Source organism: Alternaria ethzedia (assembly GCF_023757985.1).
Source record: "Alternaria ethzedia strain BMP 0044 chromosome Unknown scaffold_39, whole genome shotgun sequence".
In the NCBI taxonomy this organism is placed as follows: Eukaryota; Fungi; Ascomycota; class Dothideomycetes; order Pleosporales; family Pleosporaceae; genus Alternaria; species Alternaria ethzedia.
Window position 1 is genome coordinate 3967 of NW_026056232.1, and position 10827 is coordinate 14793.

The 10827-nt window shown below is 37.4% G+C and overlaps 2 protein-coding genes across 2 annotated transcripts; one reads left to right on the plus strand and one right to left on the minus strand.

Moving 5' to 3' along the window:
- Positions 1–7125: 7125 nt before the first annotated feature.
- J4E87_009773 (uncharacterized protein) lies at positions 7126–8767 on the plus strand (the record flags this gene model as incomplete). The annotated part of the gene is made up of 3 exons (XM_049381347.1): positions 7126–7312; positions 7361–8372; positions 8419–8767. 3 exons carry the CDS (start codon positions 7126–7128, stop codon positions 8765–8767), a joined length of 1548 nt encoding a protein of 515 aa, XP_049228841.1.
- A 265-nt stretch (positions 8768–9032) lies between these two features.
- Positions 9033–9618, minus strand: J4E87_009774 (uncharacterized protein; the record flags this gene model as incomplete). The annotated part of the gene is made up of 2 exons (XM_049381348.1): positions 9033–9098; positions 9157–9618. 2 exons carry the CDS (start codon positions 9616–9618, stop codon positions 9033–9035), a joined length of 528 nt encoding a protein of 175 aa, XP_049228842.1.
- Positions 9619–10827: the final 1209 nt, after the last annotated feature.

Sequence of the window (10827 nt, forward strand, 5' to 3'; positions counted from 1 at the left end):
TAAGAAGTAGGTTACTAATAATATTCTTCTCTCTATATATACTTACGTTATTCTTCTAACTAATAGTATTCTTAAGAAATATAACCTTCTATAGCGTTATAGATAGAAGATAATATCTTCTATTACTAACTACGTTCTTTAAACTATTAAAAACTTACTTTACTCTAACCTAAGTAATAGAAATTGCTAGAATATTCTTTATAACCTGCGCTAGCTTAGAATAAATAGATATAGAGTTACTCTACTATTCTAGTAATTTAAAGTTATTATCTTAGATTACTATAAGTACTAAAAGGTAGAGTTTACTCTTCTCTCTAGTTAAAGAAATAGCGTTCTTAGTTTCTAATATAAAGAATCTAGAGAAGCTAGCTATTAGTAGTAGAGAAGCCTTCTTCTAAAACTATTTATTACTTTATAGGTTTTAATAGATTAAAAATAGCTATATACTAGGTGTACTAGTTCTTATACCTAAAGCTAGAGTTAATATTTAATAGTTATAGTAATCTAGATAGTTAAGAAACTACTTATAATATATTTCTTTATATAGTACCTTCTATCTTTTCTTCTATAAGTTATTAGTAGCTAACTATAATAAAAGAATATAATAATATTACTTTATAAATATTAAGTTTCTAAGTTAGATTAAGAATAGTTATATAGTTAAATAAATACCTACGCTTAGTATTAGTCTTAGAGTAGTACTTTTTAAGCTTCTCTTTACTCTTATTAGCTATAAATCTAATAACTACTAGCTAGTTAGTAGTTACTAGTTTACTATAATCTTTATCTAGTTTAGTAGTTATTCTATCTAGAAAATTAAATAAGTAGTTGTATATCTACTAAATATACTATATCTATAGTTCTTTTTACTAGCTAAGAAAATTAGTAGTAACTTTAAATTTCTTTAGTAGCTCTATAATTATCTATAGATATTACTATTTACTACTAGAGAGCTATAGTTATTTAAGATTATAGAAATTAATCTTAGCTAACTAATCTCTTTAACTATTAAGATTATAAGCATCTAGTTTATTAGCTATCTTATTATTTAACTACTTATTAATAAATAATTATAACTTAAGAGCTTGTGTATATATATTATATATTAAATTCTATCTTATCTTTATATCTTAGATTACTAATAGACGCCTATTAGTAGGTAAATAGGCTTAGAGTATAATAAATTATTTATATTATTAAGGTAATACGTTAATAGCTATATAGATAGCCTATAGCTACATAGTTATTAGTCTATAATAATATACTATAATAATATAAGACACTTACCTTTTATAGAGAGTTAGGTACTAAAACTATAGCTTATACGTTACTAATATAGTATACCTATAGCGTCTCTATATTCTCTAGCTTATTAAATACTTATAGTTTAAGATATTAGATAATATTCTAAACTATAAGATTAATTATATAAGCTAGACATAGAATTATATTTTTATCTAAATTCTAAAAGATATTATTTACGTCTAGTTAGTTTTTAATAGAGGTTATTATTATATAATTATTACTAGCGTTATTATAGGTAATAGTAAGAAGGTGTAATTTTATATTTACGTTAGATAATATCTTTATAACGTTAGTTACTATAGTTACGCTAGTATATCTTTTTTATATTAGTATAAAATTAAGTAGTCTCTTATAGAGTTTCTAGCTACTACTAATATAGTAGACTTTTATAGCAAGAAAACTAAGGTAATTAGTAGCTAACTAAGTATCTAGTGTAATAGATATATTAGTTTTAGTGTTAATATTCTAAAATAAAGCTACTCTAGCCTTATTAAATTATTAGTTAAGTATCTCTATAAATTTATAACGCGTAGTTATTATAGTATCTAGTTATAGAAACTATATAAATTAAGAGAATAATAGTTACTCTATAGTGTAGAAAGACTAGTTATTATTAACTACTACACGTACAACTTTACGCTTAAAGGTTTTAGTAGAGTATATAGATATAGATTTAGGTGTAGTATAGACGTAGAGTATAAAGAAAGTATATAGTTTAGAGTAAATAGAGATATTAATTTCTCTATAGAGGCTTATATTATAATAATTTAGAATATACTTTGTACCTATGCTTTGTAAACTAACTAGATACTAAAGAATAGTTCTATATTATAGATAGTAGACGTATAGTCTACTACTCTAGTGTTCTACTACTTTATCTACTTAAGTCTATACTATACTTAAACGTATAGAATTATTCTAATAAGAGTTAGCGTTTATAAGATCTACTATATATAGTATCTTACTCTACTAGTTTTTCTATACTATAATAATAGCTTTATAAGTGTCTTTATCTATAATAAGATAAGTAGAATATTTTACTAGTTATATAGCTTCTTTATCTCTATCTTTTATAAAACACTTACTATTAAACTTTAAGTCTACTAACTCTACTAAAAAATCTAATAGAGAGTTAATAGAGTCTAGAAAGTTATCTATATTATTATCTATATAGTTACGTAGGTATAGCTATAATAACTAATTGTAATAACTAGTAGTGCTTAAGAAATAATTTTTTTTAGTATAATAGAGTATTATTATAATAGATATCTTTAGATAGAATAATAGAAAGGCTCTAATACTTTGTAATAATATAAAACTATAGTGTAGAAATTAGTGTATTATAGTGCGTAGTCTAGGTAAAGAGTTTTTAGTGTTAGTACTATTTTAGAGGTAATTAGTAAAGCACTAATATTAGGTTCTATATTATAATTTAGTATTATAGGCTAAAGTAAGCACTAAGAACACTACTAATAGAGTAACCCTCTATTTCTCTATTATACTATTATTAGACTTATTACTCTTAGACTTCTTTCTATCTAAAGTCTTAGACTCTCTAGAACTATTATTCTTAGAATTAATAATCTCTAAGCTATACTTATTACTATTCTTAGAATTGTATTTATTCTTTAAGTTATTAACAGCCTTTTTATACTTATTCTTCTTTCTAGTAGTAATAAATTACTTCTTATTATTAATAACTTCTCTAGTCTTAAGTACTATAGTACTAGTATTACGTAGACTAGTTAAGTTAGTAATAGATATATAATAAAGTAATGTAATAAACTTACGCCTAAACCTCTAACTTTGCTATTACTAGTTCTTTATTATTAAGACTCTAGACCTAAACAAGCTACTTAGTATAAGTAGTTTTACTTAGAAAGAAGTTATTATTAAACCTATTAAGGCTAGTGTAATAGTTATTCTAAGTAATCTTTTTAAGTATACTACTAGAGCTAAAGAGAGTATTTAGGCTAGTTACTTCTCTAGGCAAGAATATCTTCTTAGGCTTCTTATTACTAGTAGAAGAGTAATCTAGAGTAGTATAAAGTGCGTAGAAGTTAATTTTCTTATATATATAGTTCTATTTCTTATAAGTAGAGGTAAGTCTATTCTCTAACTATTCTACTACTTATAGTTAGTTTAATACTATAATAATAAACTATAATAACTTATAGCTCTTCTTCTAGTTATACTACTTCTTCTAGATAAGCTTCTACTAAGTAGTATAATACTATATATTCTTCTACTTACTCTACTTCTTAAGCTTCTTCTTAAGTAAAGCTATAGCAGCGTAGTCTATATTTCTAGCCTTCTTCTTAGTATTCTCTTCTTCTATTATTATAGCCTACCTATTACGCTAAGCTATAGTACTAGCGCTTAAGCTTAATAAACTAGTAAAGAAAGCTTAAAAGTTAATTAAGCGTCTAGCCTTTATTCTACTAGATCTGCGATCTTAAAGAATACTAGCAATTTTAATATTCTTGCAACTAAAGCTCTATTCTCTAGGTTAGTATATACTATTATAAATAACTATAATAATTACCTTAGTAAGCTTCTTCTACTTCTTAGCTCTAAAGAACTCTAGTAGCTTAACTAGTGTAGCTCTAATAGTTATATAGTTATCTAAGAGCTTAAATTCTTACTTTATTATAGCTATACTATAATAATTAAGTATAATAATTATAGTTATATATTATATAGTTATAGATAGTATTATTATAATATTTAAGTTTATTATGTACGCGTTATTTTGTTATTATATAGCTAGTGCTTAAATCTAGTAAATTACGCTATACTACCTTAGGCTATAACTAATATTTTAAATTATTATATAATAACTATAATAATACACTATATATAATAATTATTATACTTAATTATTATAGTATAGCTTGTATAAAGAGCTGCGTAAATAACGCGTATACTAGTAGTAAAGTCTCTTATAAAAATCTAGCTATAAAAGCTACGTATAAGATAATAGCTAAGGTTACTAAACTATAGAGAATTAATAAGAATAGCTAATCTAGAAAGCTGCACTACTATAAGCCTAGTAGTAAGTTATTATATTATATTATTACGTTTCTAAGCTAATAGTGTATAGCTATTACTATACGTAAGATTAAGCGCTACTAGAAGAGTACTAACCTACTACTATATAAAGGCTTCTTCTACTACTTTATTTATAAGATTACTTAGTATATCTAGAAGAGTCTACGCTTTTAGAAAGTAGCTCTAGAGGCTCTCTAAGAGGCTACTAAGACCTTTATATATAGCTTCTTTAATAGTATATATTTCTATTCTCTCTCTATTACTACTCTTATACTAATTATAATAGATAGTAATCTTAACACTATCTACGCTAAAAGAATTACACTTTAAGTAAAGAATATATAGCTTACTAAGAGCTTCTATAAGAAGTACCTAATTATAAAAGCTTTACTTAACTAGTATATTAGCTTTATATATTAGCTTTATATGTTAGCTTCTATATATTATATAAACTATAGCTATAGGCTCTAAATAGTATTCTTTTTGCTACTATTAATACGTACTATAATAAATAACTATAATATCTTTTATAAATAAGCTGCCTATATAAATAGCTAGTTTTATAATTATCTAAGAATATTTCTAATAATTATGTAATAATCTAATCTTAACCTAATCTATTTTAAGATAGCTCTAACTATACCTATCTATACTATATTCTTTTAGATTAGGTTAAGGTTAGGTTAGAGCTATTACTAATATAACCTAACCTTAACTAGATCTATACCTATTTACTAGCGTACTTACGCTATTAAGTATTCTTCTAGAGTTAGCTTACGCTATAGAGTATACTTTCTAGATATAATTATAGTAGAGAACGTGCTTCTAAAGCTAGCTTATAGTATTAAATAAGCTTCTAGAGTTAGCTTATAGTATTAAATAAGCTTCTAGAGTTAACTTAAGCTATAAGACTAGTACTAGAATATAAAAGTATATAAACTAAATTTTATAGAATTTAATAGTAAAAGTTATAAATCTAATAAAGTTAGACTATTTTTCTTCTAAATATTATAACTATACTAAATATTAATTATTAAAAGCTAGAATTAAAGTATATTATATAACTAGATATACTCTATTTATATATATAATAATATAGTAAAAAAGTCTAAAAACTCTAAATCTTAAGACTAAATAGCTAGTGTAAATAATATTTTATAAATATATATAAATAAACTCTTTAATCTATCTATTTCTAAGAGTAGATAAAATCTTTAGTTATACGTTCTTTAGTAGACTAGTAATAGATCTTACTCTTTTAGAACTAGTTTATAAGCTATAGAATTATTAGTTTACTAATAAAAAATAGATAAACTCTATATATATTTAGTATAATATATTCTAGTTATATAGTCTACTTATATATAGTATCTATAAGCTTTACTATTATTTAAGATATTTATTAAGAAAGTATATATCTTAGATATTACTTTATTAATAGTGCTTTTTAGCTTTACTAAGTTAAACTACGTCTTTATCTTATTATACTAATTAGAAGAAAGCTAGTAAGGTCTATTCTTAAATATAGCTTCTACTAGATTACTATATAATATAATATATTTGTCTATAGTCTATCTCTAGCTAACTAAGTATAATAGCTCTTAGCCTAGTCTAGCAATAGAGTCTCGCAGCTTTGCACTTCTCTACCTAGCCGCCTGTACTAGTGTCGCTAACAGGAGTAAATATCTCGAACGACTTCACGATGTGAAGACCAGGGTCTAGCAACATGGCGACGTTAGTTGTTCAGTCGGGTTGTGAGGTCTTTCAAGATGTACAGCGTCGACAGGCCGCGCACACCGCCGCCGTCGCGCGACAATGGGCAGAGGCCGGTGTTGTCGAGCGAGCTGGGCTCGCTGCTGTGCTGCGTCGCGGGGGTCTACGCGATTATGGTGTTTTGCAGTGGGGCGGGAAGTCGGGTTGGAGTGGTGTACAGTCGGTGTCCATTGTGGGCGACGGTCGTATCTCTGGGTTGGCGGAAAGGCTGAAGGCTGAGCTGCGGGCTGAGAGCCGAAGGACTGAAGGAGGTGCGTCGTTCAGGACGCTGCAGTACGCGCCGCAGATCGTGCCCCGCCAACGTTGCTGCGAAGCGCCGCCAGGGTCCAGCACCAGTCCCTCCGAACCATCACGCACTCGGACGCCTCCACCTGCACCTGCATCCGCAGCGAACCACGCGTTTCACACATCCTACTGCCCGTCGTCTTCGCGCTTCCTCGCGCTCATCATCGCTGTCCGCTTCCACGCCACTTCCTCGTTCCTCCACGCATTCCGCCATCTCCACACCCCACACCACATCGCGCAGACACATGAGAGGGCGCTGTGAGGCGAGGTCGCGCTACCGCAGCGCTTCGATGATAAGATTGTGCCCCACTGGCGTTGATGCGATAGCGAGCCCTGGAGGGCGATAGCGAGGCCGAAGCATGCTAGTCCCGCGTCCTACGAGCCTTGCCGGCTCACAATCGAGGGCGAGGCCACCTCGTTACCGCAGCTCATCCCGGCTATCATACAAACAAATGTAACTCTGGCTCACGTCCAAACCGCAAAGAGGATGCGCCGCGAAGAACAGCGTCGTATCTCAGCCAGAAGCGGACCGATTCCCGTTCACAACCCCGCATCGGCAGCAGAACCCCGTGTTACTGATAAGCGCGTATCAGCGCAGGGACCTGGAGGGATGTTGATATAAGCTCAGCAACGCGCTTGGCTTCACAAGCTTCTCCATCTTGTGCGTTCACATTGTTGGTTGAACTCGGTGCAAACACCTCAATGCCAAACATGGCCACCGCGACGAAAAGCCTAGACGAACCGAGCGCGACCATGGCACCGAAGCTTTCGATCGCCGCAGAAGAAGTCCGCGAAGTCGTCGAACTCGAGCATGCGCTCACATTTCGGGAGGCGCTGTCACTCTATCCCAAGGCAATAGGATGGTCGTTCTACTTCAGCTTGGGTGTGATCATGTTATGTACGAGGAGGTCCGCCAACGTCTGAACTGTGACTAACAAGCGTGCAGCATTCGATCCCCAGCTTCTCGGCAACTTGTACGCAGTACCTGCTTTCCAAAAAGATTTCGGCTATGCTTTCGGGGACGGGTACATCATCTCCGCGGCATGGCAGACGGGACTCGGAATGGGCAACCCGATTGGTCAGGTCGTCGGTGCGTTGGCTGCGGGTTATCCGTTGGAATGGTACGGGCGCAAGAGAACGTTTAATGCATGCGTCATCGCTGTCGCGGGCCTGGTGTTTATCCAGTTCTTCGCGCGCTCGCTTCAAGTTCTTCTTGCTGGAGAGCTTCTTGCTGGGCTGGTGCTGGGCACTTTTGTTGTCATCGCACCTGTCTACGCATCGGAAGTATCCCCCTTGGCCATGCGCAGTGTCTCGACCTCTTACGTCAATCTTTGCTTCGTCACGGGCCAGTTGCTTGGAAACGGAGTTGCGGCTGCGACCCAGCATCTTCAGTCCCACTGGGCGTATTCAATTCCGTTCGCGACGCAATGGTTCTGGGTCTTGGTGATTCTCCCGGGAATGTTCTTTGCTCCGGAAAGTCCATGGTGGCTGGTGCGTCAGAATCGGCTCGAAGACGCCGAGAAGTCTCTTCGCCGGCTCACGAGCGCCAAGGTCAACGTCAAGGCTGTGCTCGCACAGATCATGGAAACGGATAGACTGGAGAATGATATGGAAGCGGGTAGTACCTATGCCGACGTCTTCAAGAAGGTCAATTGGCGCCGAACGGAGATTGCGATCGGGGTGTATTCTACCCAGGTTCTATGTGGTGTGTATCTCATCAACTACGGAACGTACTTCTTCACCCTCGCTGGTCTTGAGACCGCGCAAGCGTTCAACATGGGCATTGGGTTCATGGCTATCGGTTGGGTCAGTGTGCTGTTGTCATGGTACTTGATGCAGAAGTTCGGGAGAAGAACGCTGTTCGGTGTTGGCCTCACAATTCTGACGGTTCTTATGTTTCTTGTGGGTATACTTGACCTCGTACCTACGACAGGAGCGACATGGGCGAAGTCTTCACTGTGAGTGTGCATTATTCCGACGTTGAATCTTGCGCTAACTTTCCAGGCTCTTGGTGTGGAATTCTGTTTACAACTGGAGCGTCGGACCCGTGGCTTTTGCCATCTTCTGCGAAGTCAGCGCGACAAGGGTACGCTCGAAGACTGTCGCCGTCGCAACCGCTGCTCAGGCTCTTGTCGGCATTATCATGACCGTCGCAATTCCGTACTTGATCAACCCAGACGCAGCCAATTTGGGTGGCAAGCTTGGGTTCTTCTTTGGTGGACTCAGCATCCCGTGTCTGATGTGGTGTTATTTCCGTGTTCCTGAAATGAAAGGCAGAACTTACGAAGAGTTGGATCTCATGTTTGAACGAAAGGTACCTACAAAAGCATTTGGAAAGTATGTCATGGACTAGGAATGCCTTACGGGAGATATGGAGTGTCGCAATAGCTGCTTCTTTGGCCGGGAGTATGCTCTTGAATGAACACGTGCATGAGGAAGAGAGTGTGGGAGCACAAAGACCTAATTTACTATTGGACACAGAAGAGAACGTTGCTTTGTATGCGTCGATCACATCAACGACCATGTTCATGCTCCACATTCAACCTTTTCAAAACTTCGCCTCCAATTCTCCATCTCCTGATTCCCCGATCAACCTCCCCCTCCCAAAGTACTGTCGCTTAGACGCAGGTAAGATCGGCGGTAGCCTCGTCGAAAGTGCAGCGGTCGGTATGCTCAAACGCAAGCTTTGGTTGTGTTGTTAGTCGAAGTTTGCATGAGCTTCCGTGAATAGCTGGAACTTACGTTAATGAATCCACCGTCGCCCTCAGTGAAGAACTGGTTAGGAGCAGCAATGTACATGCACTCGTAGTCGGTGTTGAGAAGGCCAAGCTCGAATTTGACAGAGTTCTGACCGTCGATGTTGGCGGGGTCAGCGACCGAGAAGCCCTGGTTGTAGCAGGCGGCGGCTTGGAAGCGGGCAGGGTCGGGGTTGTTGGCCATCATCTCTTTGGTGGTTTGCTGGGTGAAGGCTTCGCGAGCTTCATCGAAGTTCTGGACGTCACCAATGAACTTGGCAGTGGCGTCGACGGCCTTGGTGACGACAGCGCTGACAGCTGCGGTACCAGCCGCGACGAGAATGGTTGCGAGAACTGGCTCGCGCTTGCTGAGGCTGTTCTCGCGGGCCTCGGGAGTAGGGACGGCGGCGCCGTTGGCGATAGCAGAGCAGCCGGCAAGAGCGGCGACGATGGTAGTGAAAGAAGGCATGTTGAGTGTTCGAAAGTCACAGACTTGAGGTAATAGAAGCGAAGTTGGAAGTGTTGAGAAGAAGAAGTGAAGAAGTGAAGTTGAATGGATGATGGATATGTGAACGACTGGACCTCGCCTTTTGTACCTTTCCAATCCTTCAACTTGATCTGAGTGCTGTCACCGTTTCCTCGCACTATACTGCGAAGTCGAGCTCTCAGTCGGTCCGAGGACGTCGTGACTCCTAGCGTACCCTGCACGACACATCTTCAAAACCTCTCCCCAGGTGCATTCTCTTGGCAGAGTAGACATCTCGAGGTATTCGGGGTTATGCAAACTGGAGTGACGAGATGAGGGGATGAGTCGCGAAGAACGATCTCGTGACTTGCTAATGCCCGTTTCATGCCCATGAAACGGGTACTGCCGATGTCACCATGTCGTTCAGCCTCAGTCTAAGCCTTAGAGGGTCACGACTACGCCCGTAACGAGGCAAGAGTGCCTGCGGCTGTCGTTCGACCCGTAGTGGCGTCTTGTCAAAGGTACCAATCATGAATCGAAGCTCCAGTGTGCGCCTCTTTCTGGACTTCTTGGCATGGTCCATCTGTAGGGCCGACTCGATTTTGTAACACACGTAGGGCCGACTTCCCTGTTACAGAGGGTTTCAGCCAGGCAGAAGTCAGGCGCAGCACAACATTTTAGCCAATGATAACTACGGACACTGATAGAACGTTGTAAGAAGGATCACTGCGAGAGAGTCGCAGTCGTCTTGGCGAGCCTTCCAATACTTGCGACTCACGACACAGCCAGGATTATCGGTAGGGGAACCCGAGAACACCTGATTATTCCACCTTTTAAGAACAAGCCGTTTCTCAAGTTCGGATGTCGGCAAGATGCCGAGCCTTTGTGCAGTACACCGAGTTCTGCCAGCTGCGGACTTGGCTAATGCTATCCAGCTGCATTGAACACCGTCGGAACACTACCATCACGGCGCAGCCAGTGCAGCGCCGCCCCGGCGAAATGCACCTCTTGGAAGGATTTCGCTGCGTTCATGCAAGCGCTTTTTCACCATCTTCTTTGAATCCTGGGCAACTTGGTAGTCGCCCCAGGTTTGTCATAATGTCATGCTGTACAGTCGTTCTGTTTTGCACAGCGCTGGTCCCACTTACTTAGGCAGTAGCGATCCTGTGACGAGCGTGTCTTGGGCGTTTTGAGAAACACATGCTGCACCTT